The following is a 19,326-nucleotide window of genomic DNA, read 5'->3' as shown; positions in this document are numbered from 1 at the left end:
TTAATCCTGATTTGTCCGCAATAAAAACCTCCCTGGCCTGAACGTTACTCAAGACACTCAAGAGCCAAACTCTCACCTTGTTTTTTTTATCTTTGTCTGTCTCATTTGTACATTTGTCATTGACGAAAGCACTCTATGACTGGACTGCACCCATTGTGAAGGATGAGTGTTTTCCTTGATTTTGTGATGAGATTGTGATTTATTTTTTTTACAACACAGAAATGAAAACATTTATATTTCCTCATCAGTGTTTATACTTTCCTACAGAGAATGTGTTTGTAGTGCAGATATACTGTTTCATTAAGCAGATTGTATAGAAAGCACGCAATAACATGTTGTAAACACACTTTCATTCTTGTAAAGATTTTGCCTCTCATATGCACCGTTTCCACTCTGACGGACAACATGAATCATCAACGTTGTACTGCTTCTCAAAGAAAGACACAACGTGAGCTCCAGGATCCTTTATTACCTCAATGACAGATAGTGAAAAATTAAGGTATTTACATACGATAATCTGTGATATGTGAAATAAAGTGAACAGTAGCATCAGCTGGACGATTCTTTAAAGCATTGTGAGCTACAAGTTATTCAGGACACGCACACACAAACAAGTCACATGGCAAAAGGATGACTCAAAACATTGAAGCTAGCAGAGAGAAAAAGTGCACGGACGGATTAGACTTCACCATAAAGGTTGGTTTAGCTTGTTAGCTAGAGCTAAAGGGTTAAATATTTCCTAGACTTGGCCAATACTGCGCACAGGAATACATTTCTCTGCTTCATTTGAAGGATAAACACCCATACACACACCAAGGTGCAGTCATGGAACTTGAGTAGAGTAGTTGTTATTTTCAGTATTGTAAAACAGTGTCCAAATGCTTCATGAAGAAGTCAGATAAAGGAAAAGAGCTGTAATTATTTCTGTTTGCTGAGCATGCTATATAAGGGAATACCTCTTGTGCAATGTAATTATCTTATCTTATCTTCTTGCTGTTGTGTGGTTTTTATTAGCTGGTTGACTGACAGATGTGATAGAAAACCACTGACGAAAATCATGTTTTTAAACTAAATTAATAAAAGAGGGAATTTGTAGTCTGGTTACGATTGATCCTAATTGGTCGATCAGATGTATAGGAAGGCACAGGGAAGGAGCAGGCAGAGGTTGAATGTGGTTCTGAAACGTGTGGATGAAGGATATGGAAAAAAAGGCAGCGGCCAGCGCTAAATGGTTGCCCTAGCAGCAGAGGTGCTAAAGGAGTGTTCAGAAAGAGGAAAACTAATGAGGTCACACCTTACGTGTCCTCATGGCAAACCCCCAGCCACACATTTACAGACTTCAGAGAATGCAGGCGAGCCACTTGTTCCTGGAAGAGGCTGAGACGTCAGATTCCAGTTACACAACTCCTCTCATCTGTGGCTGCTCAGGTGACTGAGGTTCATGGTGTTTATGTGAGGCTGGCGTTGGAGCTGCTGGTGCCGCTGTTCTTTCTCTGTCCACTCTGGACCACACTGGGAACCTGCAGCCCCGTTACCACCGAGAAGCTGCCGTTCCACACCTACAGGGGGCAGCACGGACACAAGAAGGGTTACAAACACACCTGCCCTCATTCATCATATGTTCATTTATAAACGCTGCGTACGTACAAAAGGAAGCATACGTCACATATCAGCAAAGTTTGGGATTTATAAAACAAAAACCTGGCGAGATAATGTGCGCACCTCCATGGGAGCTCTGACCCTGCCGTACGCACAAAATCATGAGAAACGGGAAACTCCGACGCAACACGAGAATAATTAAATTAAAGACAGCTCTGTGAAATTAATAAAATTTGTGTGAAACACACATTGAACATTTCACAACACATATTATTTAAAAGATGCATTTGCAAAAACGGAGGAGGTAAAAATTATACTGACGCCCGCAGGGAGTGAGTGACGCGTGCGTGCCTACAAATAGTTTTATATTAATAATAATAATAATAATTGTAATCAAAGTCACATGATCATTGCGCAAAACTGCCAATCAATTGGCTGCAACACCTGTAGCTGTTATAAAAAGGAACACACTAATGCGTTAATACACACAGTGGCATATTTGGCACTGCTGGAGAACGAGGTGCTCGCGAGACTCTGGAGGGAGAGGGTCTACAGAGACCAGCAAGACATATAGACAGAACTGGGACCCCCCCGTGAGGACGAGGTGCTGCGGGAGGAAGACGAGCTGCTGCGAAGTTTAATCCCATGTTTTAGGCGCATATATATAGTGGATCTGTGTGTCCCCCACCATTGTTACACAGAGGGGATCCCCACTGATCCTCCATCTTTTTGTGAGTCTGAGCTCCGGTGCTCTTTCCTCCACCTGTTGAACAGATGTTCTTCCTATGAAGAGTGATCCACATTTTCTCCTCAGCTTTTATGTGTGATCGTTTATTTTCCACCTGTCACAGTCTGATGATGCAACGCAACGCAATCTGCCTTTCTATCATTCGTAATGCACAGTGTCACCAAATTACGCTCTCCTGTGTGTGTCCACCTCAACAATTAATACCTCCACCTCACATTGAGTGGAATTTGTTTTATTTGCTCGTTTTCCACCTCGGTCCACCGTGAAATTCGTATTAGTGAATATTCATTGAGGGCGTTCACCTGACCTTTTATGGGCACCAAATGGGCGGAACAAGATGTTTCTTCATGTGCGCCAACCTTTGAGTTGATTGTGATTTAGAAACGGAAACAGGTGTGGAACGTACGTGCGCCCTCGTTTATAAATCGTAAAAAAAAAAGATTCGTATGCACTTCCTGGTTTTTAGTGTACGCCAGCTGAAGTGTGTTTACTTAGGCACACTTTTATAAATGAGGCTCCAGATCTGAGCGTTTGACCAAATTCACAAAAGCTTTGGCATTCATCAATTCTGACGTGAGCGTATGCTATTATCAGATTTCATGTCAGGTCTGACCTCGTGTACGATAATCTGAGTGTGTGGATTTGTGATACAATACAGCAAAATATGAGTGAGACTGAAAGTAAAATATTAAACAAACCTCAGCTGCCATTTAAGCATAAGCAGACACACATTCAGAACAGATTTAAATGGTTTATTAAAACAAATGAAATAAAATTAATTTTAAAAAGCCCGCGTTATGACTGACTGACACCACTTTTTAGGTTTCCCTTTCATGGAATACTGTATAACTCCACAGGTGAACTCCGCTACCGAGCAGGAGGGTGTGGTTCACCAAGTGCACACACACAAACACACAGACATACACATACACAGGATGCTGCTTTGCTCCATCTTGGAGGATGAGGTCTGATTTCCTCCGTACAGCACATCACTGGGGGTTGTATGGCGGAAACTGGACCCCATTCATGCTTTTAAATGTAAATAGTTCCTTAAACTTTCACAAATGTTCTGCAGTAATCGGTAATGTGATGAAATGTGGGTGAAATTGGCTGAAGGCATAATAAACACAGACAAGGGACAACATTTAGTCATATTTAAGGCTTTTTTAAAGCGTTTCGATCCTTAATTTATTTTAATGTGATAATTGTTGCCTAAAGAGTGTGGGCTGAGGTCAATATAAACGTCATCTTTCTGTGTGTGTCTCCAGGATCTCTGTTGTAAAGTTGCTGGCAGCGCACACAGGGGGGCAGACATCACCTGCTCAGTAACTGATCCTCTTCCACAGAGCGTTTAAATGTGCTTCTTTAATTCCTGTCGAAAAATTAATCTTTTTTTGCCCACCTCAGAAATGAGGATGCTAATTTTCATCTTGGAAAAGCTTCTTTTCTTGTTTGACCTCAGTGGGCGGGGCCTCCGAAATGGGAGGGTGTAACAAGATAATGACGATAAGATTCAGCCACCGGATTAATCAAATCCCGATCGTTTGTACGGTGGCAGTGATCAGATATGAATGTTTCATGACTCACACATTGGTCCTGTTGTACGACCAAACGTGCACTCAAATTTGCACTTGTTTTCACGCAAGGTTGATAAAATGAGGGCCAAGGTTTTTGGAAGCACAAAGAATATGTCAATGTCGCATTAACTCTGAAAAATAAACCATTCTCACCATAAAAGCTGGAATTAGTGGCTGCTGGAACTTTGTTTTGAACGTGTGCATCAGCTGCTTCGTTTTGGCGTTGTAAAAGGACAGAATGCCTGAAGGGGAAAGAAAAAAAATCACATTAGATTTAAAATGCTTTATTTTTTGATTTGCATGTAACAGGCAGACATTAAAAACAAAAAGATAAAAAAGCAGAAAGACATGTCAGGATTGGTTAGAAAGCTTCAGACTTAAATGTGACTCCTCACAAATAAACTAGGGCCAAATAATCGCTTTAATATTGTATGTTACATAATAAACTATTGATATTAGGAACATTTTATTAGCATTGCTAACAAATAAATGAGTCACTGAGTTTTTCCAAGTAGTTTAGATTTTGACAAAAGAATGCTTAGTATTAACGTTTGGTTTTACAGAATGAAAGATGATCCACTGGTTCATCTTTTTCTTTTTAGGAAATCAACATTTAATCATAGAAAAACATTGTCAATATTTTTTTTAAAATCAAACAAATATAATACAAGTGACCTTCATCATAATTGATGTATGTTCCTATGATGCTGGGTATGGGGCAGTCCAGGGTCCGAGCCTTGTTGTTGTGCTTGGCTGTGAGGCTCTGCTGCAGCCAGTTGTTCAGGTGGATGCACCAGGAAGCGCTCGTCTTCCCCAACTGGTCGAATCGGCCGAGGCTGCGCAGAGCTACGCCCACAGCAAACGCCTTACTCTCCTTATCGAAGCGCACTTCCCAGTACTGCTGGCCGGCGTCGATCATGGTGTCAGCTGTGGTGACACAAAAAAGAAAATGACAGTAAACACTGGATTGTATTTTGGAGCTGCTGCTGTGGACTGAAATCCAATCAGTTGATTGCGATTTTGCTGTAAAGATTTGTTTTAATCACATTACATTTAATATTCTTTTTTTTTATGTATATATGCCAATATTCTGTTAGTCTTCTTTTTAAATTTCAATCAAATTAAACTAAAAATGCAAAAATACAGAAATACTGACATATTGTAGAAGCAGAGTATTCTTGACCTTTTTAAGTCCCACAAGGGGAAATTTGATCCAACTAAAGACAAGTAGACAACCATTTTCTAAATCTGAAGATTGAAAAAAGATCATGAGAAGGGTGAGGTTGAGTTGCACAGAACTCTTTAATATTTGGCTGAATTTGAAAGAGCTCGAGTCTTCATGTTTAAATTAAAAATCCACATTCACACATGTGGTGGCAAAGAGTATCAACGTGTTGACATTACATTTACAAAGTAATGTTGCTCCACACTTTTTTGATGACATTTTTTCACTGCCACCACTAGATCAGCACTTCCTAAACTTTTCACAGTCCTGTACCCTTTCAAACATTTAACCTGAAGCTATGTATTCCCTACTCCTGCACACTTAAAAACATAATAATGTAAAGTTATATACAATGTAGCCATATAGTGAAAATCTGCCTCGGAATTTTACCTATCCTCTTGAGGAATAATATATATAAAAAAATAATAACCTGTAAGCACACAAGAAAACATCTTCAGATTTATTTAATTAATTAGCCTACTGGCATTTTCAGTGAGACACTATTTTATTTTTGAAAAATAAATCTACTAAACATTTGATGATTTAACAAATAGCAGTGATTCACCATATTCATCACCCTAAAACAGTGAAATACAACTCCCTACAACTTTAATGAGAAGGGTGAGGTTGAGAGGATGAATAGAACTCTGCAATGTTTGGGTGAATTTGAGAGAGTCTGAATCTTTAATAAGCATAGTCAGCATTATCAGTGCGCAAGGGTGGCGCCCCGGTCAATATGTTCTGGGTCAGAGTTCACGACTAACCATGTTGTCAACAAAGCCCGATAAAGTCATACTATCGTAGTGGAACAACCTACTATTAAAGAATTTATATTGTGTAAGGTTGTTTTAAGGGTTCCCATTGTTCAGTGCATGACTGCCCCAAAGTTACACATGGGCTTAATAAGTGGATGGAAGAATTTTGCCCTATTCACGAGTGCAATAAAGGAACCTCTATTTCCTACTGAAATAAAAAATTGACTAAATTAGAAAGTCCTTGCGAATCAGAGAAGTATTTATATCTAAGTAGATGCAGGAGGCCATTTATTTGCTGCTGTCAACTCATTTTCCTAACATTCTCTCAGCTCTAAGGAATCTGGAATTGTCATCTGACAACTGTCAACATCGATCTCAAGCAGAGATTTATAATCAAGGTTGACAGCCTCTCGTTGCTGATGTTTTGTTAAAACAATCGGGGCTTTTTGCAATGACAATGCCCAAGCAAGGGCCAAAAGTTCTTTCTTTCTCTTCCCGGTAACACTGAATCCACGTTTCTGACAGAATTATTTTAAAACATTGATTTTACAACTCTCAAAGTATTCAATGTCTGTGTCGCACTCCGCCATGTTTATGTGTCTGGGTAGTCCTGATCCTTGACCCGGAACAGCATACCTTGCAAGCGGTGAGATGCCGAATCTGCTTATTGTTCTCCACATAAAGTCTTGTTAAGTTGACTTGTAAAGTTGAAAATCCCTTAGGAACCAGTACGTGGCAGCATCCAACACATTTGGCTAGAGCACAGCAATGTAGCTCTCGCCATATTTGTGCTTTGATGAAATTGTTTTTCTATCACCCCTAGAGGGAGACTTATAGATGCCAACGTGTAATTTGTGGCAAATTTGCATGGAGGCTCCTGACTACTGCTCTATTAATATTCTAGCTTCCAATGTTGTCTCTTCACATACCCCCATGAGAATTAGTGTGTGTGCGTGTGTCATACCCAGGACTGTGTAGGACTCTGCTGTGAATCTGTCTCTGCCAGGCCGGGCTGTTGGTGCCCTTTTGGGGGACATGAGAGCTGACCTGATGACACATAGGGTGACTTTTTAACTGGCACTTGTACACATCCTGACAACATGCATGTGAGGTCAGTGTTAATAATGACACCAAGAGAGCACGAAAAGCCTGCTTTAAAGACATCTTTTTGTCCTGTTATAGTCACCTGGCGGGGGAGTGCATCGGGGAGTTGGTTCGGTTCTTTTCTTTTCGGATGTCTTGTATTTTTCCTCCACAGCTGTCCCACTCTACACTCAGGTCGTCCACCTTTAGGTTCTGGTGGGAGGAGCCAGAGTCCAGTTTGAATGTGAAAGCTGCAAATAATTAGTGGAGAAGGGGGGAGAAAGCTTGTATTATCAATCTTAACGTACACATGTCTCCAAAATCAAAAACTGTTTTTGTGTTCTCACCGTGAGTTTCAAGTGTTATCGGCTCAGAAAAATCTCCAGCCACGGCCTTGTTGCATGCTTTTACTCTGAAGGTCATGTAACGGGTGTCGAAGCGCAGACCTGGGGGTTTAACAGATGTTTTTTTATTGTTATTTATTTATTCATTACTCACCAACAGTAGATATCACTAAGCAGTCCTGCTCCCACCTGTGATCACATGCTCTGTCTCTTTGATCCCCTCCACCACCATCCAGGGGTAATCCTCCCTGAGACGCGGCGGACCCTCGTGGTTTGTGCGTCGATGCTCCAGTATGTAGTGATCAATCTTAGTGTCAGCCTCCGGTAAGGCCCAAACTACCGTCACCGTGTTGTCGCACACCTGACACTCTGACACCTGGATCTCTGGAGTGGCTGGAACTGAGAAGAAGCAATAACAGCTCAAAGAAGTTCAATAAATCTTGGTTTTTTTAAAGACATATTTAAAAACTTTCCAATATGATTTACTTTGAAAAAAAATAAATAAATAAATTAAACAGCTTTATATATGTGGTTCTATTTGAATGATTTTTTTCCCCCATGTTAATACTGCAGATATAACTTCCTGCCACTTGAGGTCAGCATTGGACAGCCAACAATTAAAAGCAGAGGTGAAAGTAATTCTTATAAGAACTCATGTTACTGTAATTGAGTTGCTTTTATGGGTACTTGTACTTTTTTGAGTATACTTCTAAATCAGTAATTTTACTTGTATTTAAGTATGTTTTAAGAGAAGTTAAGTAATTCTATACCCAACAGTTACTGAGTAAATTATTATAATTTTTTTTTTAAATGATCAACGGACTCTGTGAAACTACAAAAAATGGAATGACCAGAAAACAATCAAATAATCCATACTCTCTTAGTCGTGTCCTTTCTGATCAACACCCAGTCACTGTCTTGTGTTCAGGTTGCGGCTTCTACCTATTATGTTGTTACCCACATGGCACATTTGGCATGGCACAGTTTTAGAGTTCATAAATTTAGCTATACTTGGAGCCTGAGAATTGTTTTATTTTGAATTCATTGGCGTTAATTTTTATTTATTTTTTAATTGAACATTTTGACAAACCTTTAATCTTAATGTTTCACTTTGAAGAACTATATGTCACTTTAAAATGTCTGATATTATTCTTGCAAACTGATCATTTCAGTTAAAATGATGCGCACATTATTACGCACATTATCATACACACGTTTACCAATAGCTTTTTCAAAGTGAATAAGGTAGAGATAGATTGTTTCAAAAACATCTCAGGCAATGTACGGATTATTATTAGTTATGAAAAGAAAAGTTAGATACTCATTTATATAATATAATAAAAAAAAATTAATATGATAGAATCCAAGCTGTGTTGCTGTTAGTTATAATTGTTTTTTTATATGATTAAATGTCTAACTCAGGCGTGTCAAACTCATTTTAGTTCAAGGGCCAAATATGGACCAGTTTGATCACAAGGGCCGCATGTTTTAGGCGGGGAAACAAACAATTTCAACATTAAAGCGCAAAAGTTTGCACTTCCAGTTATAATTAGACAGATACTTAAATGTCCTTTGATTTATTTATTTTTTGACCAATTTTCATTTAATTTGGGGAGATTTTGTGGAATAATTTGAGAAAAATTACAGGATTTCGATAAAAAGATCTGAGTTCTTTCAACAACAATCTACAACTGAATTATTTGGTAATTTACACAATGATTCATGTTTTTTTCAGTCATTTTCACTTTCTCCTGTGGGCCAAATCGGATGCTCTGAAGGGCCAGATTTGGCCCTCAGGTCTTAAGTTTGACACATACAGTATGTCCAAAAATACATTTCCAAACAATCCTCTTCTCCAAAATGAGTGTAATAATGTTGAAGCCAACTCCTATTCTAACTGCTTAGTACACATTCAGCGCTGCTACTAATAATGGAATTGAGAAAAGGCCGAGGAGTAATCCTACACCAGGTGAGTACAGGTAATCTAAGTACGATCAATCAGCTGAAGCACAGCCCTGTTGTAACAGAATACATGTCTGCCACTGTTTTGTTTCCATTTGTGATGAAAGTGGAGCAGACCTGGGAGAAACTTGAGGCCATGCAGCATCTCTCTCTCCTGGCTGAAGTCCACCATCAAGTGACTCATGTTGTCGCTGGCTTTGGCCTTCAGGGAGAGACGGAAGGCCGGGGCCATAGTCACACTGCACACAAAGAGATACACAAAAAACACAAAAACAACATGGGGTGGAAACCAGGGTTGGGGTCATTTACAATTATGTTTTCAATTATCTATGTTCAATTAAGAATACGATACCCAGCATTTTTTCCAATTACAAATAAATTACAATGATTATTTTTCCCCCGAAAGTCCATTACATTTCCATTCTCAATTACTAAAGTTCAACAATTTATTCATATAGCATTGTGATAATTGTATGCATGTTTTTTGTGTACAATGTTGTTTTACCATCTTTACATTTACATTTGAGTGCATTTATTATAATATCTTGTGTAAAAGCTCATCTAGGGACAAGAGTTGGAATTCAGCAATAGCTAAAATAAACTCTTTGTACAAAACATCAGGTGCATTCACAGTATTGTTATTCTGTAAAATTGTATTGTCCTTATTAAAAAACTCTTACCCTTAACTCCTCTAACCCTTACCATCTGTATGAGTGTGAACATTCACTGACTGGTAGTGGGAAAACTATTTTATTATTTGTTAACTAAATACGTGAAAACCATAAACCTGTTTTGTGTTAAATTAAATTGTAATTGAAAGTTTTTATTGAATTTAATTTCCATGGTAATTACAATGACAAAGTAAATTATCTAAACTCAATTCCAATGGTGACAGATTGTTAAAATTACAATTATAATTACACCATAATTGTAATTAATTATCCATTATGCAATTACAATTGTAATTGACCCCAACCCTGGTGGAAACAAGTGCGCTGTAATTTTCAAATGTGAACCAGAAAGGAAAGGAAGAAGGGGGGGGTCACTCTACGACTGTCCCCTAAAGAGGGGCTCTAACCAGAGTCCTGTTGCTGCCTCTGAGCTCATCCCTCTGACCCACACTTAATAAACAAAGCTGGACAGGGAGCCGCTTTCAGACAGGGAGGGGTGGACACAGCCTGGTACAGACGGAAAACAAAGAGACAAAAGGATCTGAGAGCAGAGCTATCGTAGGACTGGACGATATATCAAGTTTTCCATTTTGGTGATATGAAAAATTACTACAACTCCTATATCAATACATATATATATATATATTTATTTTCTCATTTTAGGAGTCGCTGATTTCACTACTTCTCAGAACAGCATTAAAAGCACATTTAGATATATTTTCCTAACGCAGACCTTCCCCTAAACGTTTATCCACATTAGAGAACTCACTCACACACATTCTTCTGTTTGAGGAAGAATTGTGCAAATTTGTCATGGAATTTTTCATACTTGCAGATTTTTATCTGCTTAATTCAAATCTGGCGGGAGCCGGAGTTAATTCTCAATGGGTTGCAAAATATAATGGACAATTCAAAATGGTTCCCACCCAAAAACAGATTTTTCTGTTACTAGTAGGGATGTAACGATTCGATTCACGATACTGGGTTCACGATACGATTCTCGTAGAAAATACGGTACTATTTTCCTTTTATTTTTCATTGTCAAAAGAATTCCTTGATAAACTGTTCAAAACAATGCAATTTAACTAAAAATAAATCTTAAATGAAATAAATAAAGGAATAATACAAATGAAAATGAAGCCTATTAATTTAAATTCTGGTTCTATAATAAACAATGCAAAACTGCATAATAGTTATTTTTCTTTTTAAAAGTGCAACTGAAAATGTATTTTGTGCCTTAACAATTGGACTTTAAAAAAAAAAAAAAAAAAAGGTGATTGCAATGATTTACGTCATATTTGTTTGGACCAGCAGAGGGCGCTGGTAATACAGTGGTCGGTTGGCATGCAGATATCTTTCAGTGCAGAAGAGAAGCTATGCTAGCAGACAGAGCTAATAGAAAAACGTGACTTTTACAGATATTCAAGTACTATTACAGATATTCTTTCGGCTAAAGGGGTAATGAATCATTTATTAACATATTTAAGAGTAGAAGGCGGCCAGAAAGAAAGTATTAGCAGACTCCGCCCGCCGCCTACACTTGTGGATACAAGTTAAAAAAAGTACTGCGATTCAATTTTCAGAAAATTGATATCAACCGTGATACCTATGAATCGATTTTTAACTGCCTTACGATTAATCGTTACATCTCTAGTTACTAGCAAACCAAAAGTCACATAATTAAAATTAAAAACACATTTTTAAGGTTCTGGACCTCAGGAATTCTAAATATGATGCCTATTTGACAGTAACCTTGACAGGCATGGCCATATTGGAAAATGCAATAAAATAAAATAAATATTTCTAAATGTCGACTAAGTTTAATTGCGCTTTCAACGTGTTTCCACTGAATAAATTTTGTTTTTAAGGTGACTTTTAACAGGTGTCCATGGACAGAAGATGAAAAATAGCTATTAGGCTAACTCTGGTACATTTACTGTTATGTTTCTGATTGTACATTGTCCCTGTCAAATAAAGCCTTGGAACTCCCGTGAAATCACATCCCACGAGACTTTTCTGCAGGAAGATGGACGCTCCAAACCTCCTTATAACACTCTGTATTCCTTTGTTGTTTCATGTCTAATGTGGCAGTAATACATCTTTAAGTAGAATGCTCCTCTTCTGTTTACACAACCGCGCCATGTTTTCTCGACAAGAAGAGGTCATGTGGCCAGGTATGTCACGTCATGTGACCAGGTACATCACGTTCTGACGTGTATTTCTATTGCGCTTTTAAGACACATTTCAATATCGAAACGCCTGAAAATCCTCCCCATGTAAGCAAAAAAAAAACTTTTTAGCGATATTTGAGTATTTTTTCGAAATTCAGGTGTTTCCCTTACCAGTTTTTATTGAGCCATTTAGATTTTGCACATTTCCAAGGGTAATGGAAACACAGCTACAGATCAACCAAATCAACTGTATGTAAATAAATTTGTCTGTGTGGAATTTCACATTAGCAAATTTAACCGAGAATCGTCTTTCTGATCAGACTTAATATATTGAGATATTAGTTTTGGTCCATATCGTCCAGCCATAAGCTATTGTTGTCTATAAGGCTGTGTGTGGGGGGGCTACGTGTATGAATGCATGCATGCTACAGTAGGGGACTGCTCACTGGGTAAACAAAGCTACAAGAAGAGGAAAGCAATGGATGGCTGAGTACTATACCTATCCTTAATGTCTTTGGCCGCCTGGAGAGGAGAAGCAGAAGGGAAAGGAAAACAAAGGAGATACGGAGTGGAGACAGGTCTGAGTTGTAGTTGTCATTGCACACAAAAGTAGTTTGGTGTTCATGTAATCATAAATAATATTAGGACAACACACACGGCTGAATGTGGCACAGTAAGCAGTGTGTGGGGTGTAGAGCAGCAGCAGCAGAGCAGAGGATACCTGAGGGAAGCCGTCAGCTTCAGAGGAGCACAGCGTCTGATTGGCCAGCTCCAGCAGCTCCTCGGAACTCTCCAGGGCTTTGGAGCAGGCGCTCAGCTGACTCTGAGGGAAAAGAGCAGCTCACACTCAGAGCCAAGCCACAAACTGGATCATATGTCCTGACAATAACAGGACTGTTCTCAGTGTTCTGGTCCCTGCAGCGCCAGCCCTGGCTTTTTATTCTGGTAATGCTGAAAGTCAATCAATTCAAACACACAATAGGTAGTTTAATGAACTTTTATCTATAAAAAATGGCAAAATGGAATAAGATCATTGAAAAAAAAAAAAAAAAAGAAAACATTTAAGAAATTTTAAAATGTTAAAATGATTTTTCCGATAAGACAACCAACCTGATAATATTGCTTCACCCTTTGACTCCGCTCAGCCAGAGCCGCTTCACGCTAAGCTAGCTGAAACATGTCAGTGGTGTGCACTTCCAACATAGTTTTAGAGGAAGACAGCAAGTTTACTATCCGCAAGACGTGCCATTGATCCTTCTTATTGCACAAAGACTACACAAAAACAATACATTGAAAAGTGTAAACTGCATTTTTATGCAGATTATGTTAGGTTCAGTTTTTCCTTAGTTAAGCAGAAAGGTTTTGGAAACATTTTCTTGACACATATTTCATGTGTGTGTGTGTGTGTGTGTGGGGGGGGTTATTGTTTTGTTTGGTAATAGCCCATAGAGCACATGTGTCACTGTCAAACTGAAGGCCCGGGGGCCTAATCTGGCCCTTTAAACCACCCAATTTGGCCCGCAGGAGAATAAATGACAGAGAAAACATGAATTGTGTAAATTACCAAATAATCCAGTTGCAGATATCTCAAATTCACAAATTTAATGAAACTCAACAATATTTGTAGGGGCTTGTATTTTTCCTTTGTTTATATAACATGAATGCAGTCATATTTAATAGCAAATTGTGAAAATAACTCAATATTTCCACCAACCTCGCAATTTCTCACAAACAATTTCACAAAAATCCCTATAAATTACACAAAAATTGGTAACAACATCAAGAATTTTGTAAGTGAATTGAAATTATATTGTAAACTAGGGCACAATGATGTTAAAATTGTTCTTTTTTTCCCACCTAAAATCTGCCGCCCACTTGAGATCAAACTGGTCTGCATTTTGACACCTCTGCCACAGAGGTTCAACATTTTTGGTCATCACATAGATTCTAAATAAGTCATATAGGTGCATCGTTAGGGGATTAAACTAGTCTGTGCACATGAAACAACATATTTCCTGTGTGGTACTGTGTAGTTAAGTTTCTTAGAAGAACCTACTATGATCTGACCACATCCTGAATAAATATTTAAATAAGTCACTTTTCACTTTGACCTTTTTGTTCCCTTTAATAAAAACACAGTCCCACCAACAAGCAAAAACATGGTACGATGATCTGAAAGTGGGAAAGTTTTCGGACCATCAGAACATCTGAACACTTCATCCATACATATCTTACAGATATGAAGTTATTTCAAATCTGAACCTAATGATTTGCTCAGTGTATTACCTCCAACTGTAGTGATATATGATTTTTTTAAATCTTATTTTGAATTCAAAATACTCATTTTAGGAAAACAGCATGAAAAGCACAGTTACATGGATTACTGCAGACCTTTCCCTAAATAAGCCAGGACAAAAAGCTAAAAGTGAATTTTATCGTGCAGCTGCTTGTTAATAAATTTGCCTGTGTGGCATTTTTCATCAGCAAATTGTCTTTCTGTTAAGACTTTATTGAAAATGAAAATATTGAGGTTTGTATCGTATATCGCCATTTTCAGAAAAAATATAGAGATATGACTTTTGGTCCATATCTCCCAGCCCTACCTCCAAACTAGGGCTGGGCGATATATCGAATATATTCGATATATCGCAGCTTGTAGTCTGTGCGGTGTTGAAAATGACCATACCGTTAAACTCGCGGACTTTTTTTTTTTTTTTAAATATCTTAGTGGCATTATGCACAAAAGGTGCACTTAAATTTAGTGTTGTTTTGAAATGTCATCTTAATGACAACATGCACAAAAGGGCACTATTTGTTTTAAATTTTGTAGTGGCATTATGTACAAAAAGTGCACTTTAATTTTGTGTTTTGAAATGCCATGTGAGTTGCATCCTGCACTAATGTCTTGTTTTGAAATGTCTCTGTGACAATTTTGCACAGAACGTGCACTTTCTGTTGACAATTTTATGTTTGAGCCACTCACTGTTTAATAAATACAGTTATGTCAACTTTGACTTAGTTGTGATATCCCCTTTTTTGCATGAAAGTTTAAAATTGGCATATATTAATGCAGTATGATCAAGAATGTTTTAATGTAGACATATAGAATCATCATACTGGTGTGATTTTGTGCATCAAAGTGTTAATTCAAGGGTAATGCAAAATATCGAGATATATATCGTGTATCGTGATATGGCCTAAAAATATCGCGGTATTTATAAAAGGCCATATCGCCCAGGCCTACTCCAAACATGTTTCAGAATAAAAGAGACGTTACCTGTAGCTCGTAGGTCCGACTGGCTCTCTCCTGTTTGATGCGTGTCAACATGTTTTCCTTCATTTCATCCAGAATGGTGTGGAGGGAAGTGAACTCTGACTGCAGGTCATCCTGGACTCGATTGGAGTTTGCCTGGTGTCGCACCAAAAATCGTGTTAACCACTCTACTGCTATTACATCAGGCAAGTATGGTGACCTTGATCAAATATAGATCTGAGGGGTATTCCAGAAAGCGGGTTATGTTCAAACTCTGAGTGTGTTCGGGCTCAAATAAGTTTCGAGTTGTATAAAGCAAGGTAAGTGATACTCTGAGTTAGGGGTGTCCTGATCCGATATCAATATCGGTCCGATAATAGCCTGAAAACAAATATCGAATTCAAATTTCCCAATTTGTTCATTTTTCAATTCATTTTTTATTTATTTTATTCAATTGTAGAATATTGTAGATATTATGTTGAAGGTTAAACATGATGTAACCAATTGGTTAATAATAAATGGGTCAGTTTTTCTTATAACTACTGTTGCTGACTATAGTTTTTTGTTTGAGTAACATCACTTGATCAAGCCTTTTCAAACATTCCACACTACAAAATAAGTCATTATAATTTTTTATTAAAGAAAAGAGAGAGAAAAAAAAATATATGTATGATTCATGCTGATATCGGATCAATAGCAGTATCGGCCGGTACGCAAGACTGCAATATCGGTAATGAAAAAATTCTCCATGAACTGAACCGGCTCGCTGCAGGTTTTGTATAAGAAACCCTGTTTCTACCTGGCTCCGCCCACCAGAACACCAGTCAGTCATGGATTGTAAATTCATTCCAAATCCAAGGCTCAAATAATTAGAGATATTCTATGCTGTGAGAGGTGTTTCCATCCAAGACTGGTTATTCTTTGTTTTCCTGAGGAATATGTTTGAGAACGCCATCGCTTCTTAAGGAACACTTTATATTACTTTAACACTCTTCTCAGACCACACCTTTGTAACATCACAACGTGGACGTGCGCTCACATATACCTTGAGTTATTGTCAATCGTAACTTCATACAAAACTACGGTACGCCAGTTAAGTCAACTATTCATCAACATGCATGGGTATGCAAAAAAAGGGTGCGACGGAATTCTGTGCTGGTGCGACCAACTCAAAAGGCTGGTCGCACCAGTGCCACCACTGGAAAAGTTAGTATAGAGCCCTGGTTTACATACTCAGAGTTGATTGACCTACTTCATACCAGCTGTAATAGAACCAAATACTCAGAGTTTCCCATGGCGGGGTATGTTAACTCAGAGTTTATGAGGATAGACTCAGTTTGTTGAACCTTCTTTCTGAGATACCCCCCAGTTGTATAAGTGTTTACTTACCTCCAAGTTGTCTAGGCTCTGTTTGAGAGTGCAGACAAAGTTTGAAATCTCCTCATTCTTCGAGGCCAGCGTGTGAGTGATCTTACGCAAAGACTCCTGAGTAAAAATAAACAGACATCTCATTTACATCACCCATTGATTAAAACATGCATGAACAAAGCAATCTGTGTAGAAAACAAACATTAAAGCTCCTGGAGTATGGCCGACGTCCTGGATTATTCAAGCTTCCTGCTCTTCAGATGAGATCAGAGAGGAAGGACACGACTCTTCACACTCAAGGATGGGCATTGGTAATTTAATAATATGCAGCCGCGCGCGCACACACACACACACACAGCTATGACGTGTCCACCAGGCTACTCTACCCTCATCCCAGCCCATAATGAGCAGCTCATTCATCCTGAAGGACTATGTGCTGCTGATGCGGAAGGATCTACCGAGGCCCTCCGTCCCTGACTGACACACAAACACTCACATAGGCAGGACGTGGGCCGTTCAGAACCACGGTTACACTACCCCCAGGACGTCCCAGACACAGAGAAGTCTTCGCCCGAGGAACAAACCCTCCAACCCCGCTGCCTCTCCTTCCTTTGTAGCCTCAACTCCGCCCTGAGTCGGCTTCCCCCATCAGAAACACCTGTTCCCCGGCTCGTCGCGGCTCAGCTCACCTTCTGGTCCCCCATCCTGCTGCAGAGACGCTCCGGAGCTACACACACCGCCGCTGGTGGTCCTCCGTCCCCGGACTGGTGCTTCTCTTGTGGGTTAGTAACACTGTGGGGCTGGTGCTGATGCTGCTTGGCTGCGACGCATCCTCCGGACGGACACCGACCACCACCGCCTCTGGGCCACTGAGTGGAGCGCGCATGCGTCATCAGGGGATTCTGGGTAGTGAAGTCCGTGCACAGAGTGACAAGTCACGCTGCCCGTCCGAAAAAAAATAATCTAATCTCTAATTCTTCTCCAATAATTACATTTATTACATAATTTGTTGTCATTTTATAAATAAACAAAATTATATTTATTATTATTATTATCTAAAATTGGATTTATCATTTAAAATATATGTATTTTATTATATTCCTAAACTTGTTATTGGTGAATTCTGTATATCAACTGGAATGTGCACTGAATACTGATGTATAGAAATCGTCACTGTTATATTATTTTACTTATATCTTTTTTTTAAAATATATATACGGAATATGGTTTTAACCATGTAACGTCCTTTTTGTACAGGTTGACTTATTTTTTCTCTCTTTTTTGCTCTTTTATGTCTCACTATTTGCAGCATGTACTTTAAGATACAAACCATCTGTATTGTTTAGTCCTTATGTTGTTGTTGTTATTGTTTTTGTAAGTTGTGTGCGTGTGCGTGTGTGTATTTATTATTATTATTGTTGTTATTATTATTATTATTATTATTATTATTATTATTATCTATCCACTCATACCCAATTCCATTCATCCATCAACCATCACCAGCCCTTCCTAAAAAAGGGGTAAAAAGGGAAGATATTGTATAAAAAGAGAGGGAAGTGATACACCTTTGTGAGGGGAAAATGAACAGGGAAGAGGAAGTTAGGGTAAGACAATGGAAAATATAGATTTTTAATATTGTCACACATGCAAAATAATGAAAATCTATATTTTCCTTAACCTTAATAAAGAGGTAGGCTAAGATCACTCATCTCTATGAACAATAAGTATAAGTAGTATTAAATAGAAAGTATAAGTATAGAAAGCTTTACCTCACAGATGCAGATGAATTAATAATACACACATTAGTATCCTCAGTCACTTCATCAGTTTGCACATGAAGGCAAATGATTAAGAGACAATACTAGAGATGAGAGAGTTTAGAGTGGGTGTCAGTGTTTTGACACCACCTGCAACCCGAGGATGTTTCTTTTGGTGGTGGCCTACATTTCAATACACATGCAGGCATGCACCAGGAATCATGTATTTCCTCTGCAGTTAAAATGTTCAGTGACCTTTTTAAGATTTAATAAAAAAAATATGAGATTATTATTCTGTGACAAGCAGGGCTTTAAATTAACACCCACCAATCCGCCAAATGTGGGTAAAAATTAATTTTGTAGCGTTACTAGCCATTTTGGCTGGTGAAGAAGGAAACAAATATACCAATATTCTATCTGTACATAGCGCCCCTATTTGGCCAGTTTAGGTCACGTGATAGGTCAGCCATTGGCCAGTTTAAGTTGCGTGACTAAGACTAAACTTTACCCTAAACCTAACCCTAACTCTAACCCTAACCCTAAAAATTGTTGCGATATTGGGTAATAACCTAACCTTATCCCTAACCCTATCGCTACGTACTTGTACTTCAGTAACCGTACCAATAGCACCAGGGGTTGCCCGTACGGCAATCGTACAAATAGTCACTTTCTAACAAATACCACTGCGTTTGTTTGAATCGGCAGGCTGCAGAAACGATGCAACAAGTCATTGTTGCCAGATTGGGCTGTTTTCCGCCAATACATTTAGGGGTTTTTGTGTATTTACTTTAAAACTTAATGTATATCTGGCAA

The 19,326-nt window shown here is 38.5% G+C and overlaps 1 protein-coding gene across 1 annotated transcript; it reads right to left on the bottom strand.

Moving 5' to 3' along the window:
- Positions 1 to 449: 449 nt before the first annotated feature.
- Positions 450 to 17,674, bottom strand: fsd1 (fibronectin type III and SPRY domain containing 1). Its single transcript, XM_028444300.1, has 13 exons — positions 17,446 to 17,674; positions 16,778 to 16,873; positions 15,413 to 15,544; positions 12,857 to 12,958; positions 12,635 to 12,657; positions 9,411 to 9,532; positions 7,521 to 7,730; positions 7,335 to 7,433; positions 7,091 to 7,238; positions 6,869 to 6,951; positions 4,600 to 4,851; positions 4,078 to 4,166; positions 450 to 1,559 (listed from the first exon to the last, which is right to left on the bottom strand). Exons 1-13 carry the CDS (start codon positions 17,647 to 17,649, stop codon positions 1,449 to 1,451), a joined length of 1,671 nt encoding a protein of 556 aa, XP_028300101.1. The 5' UTR covers positions 17,650 to 17,674; the 3' UTR covers positions 450 to 1,448.
- Positions 17,675 to 19,326: the final 1,652 nt, after the last annotated feature.

The sequence above is a fragment of the Gouania willdenowi genome, chromosome 4 (assembly GCF_900634775.1).
Source record: "Gouania willdenowi chromosome 4, fGouWil2.1, whole genome shotgun sequence".
NCBI classification, from domain to species: Eukaryota; Metazoa; Chordata; class Actinopteri; order Blenniiformes; family Gobiesocidae; genus Gouania; species Gouania willdenowi.
The sequence above is the reverse complement of the archived record's forward strand: the minus strand, read 5'-3'. Positions and strand labels throughout refer to the sequence as shown.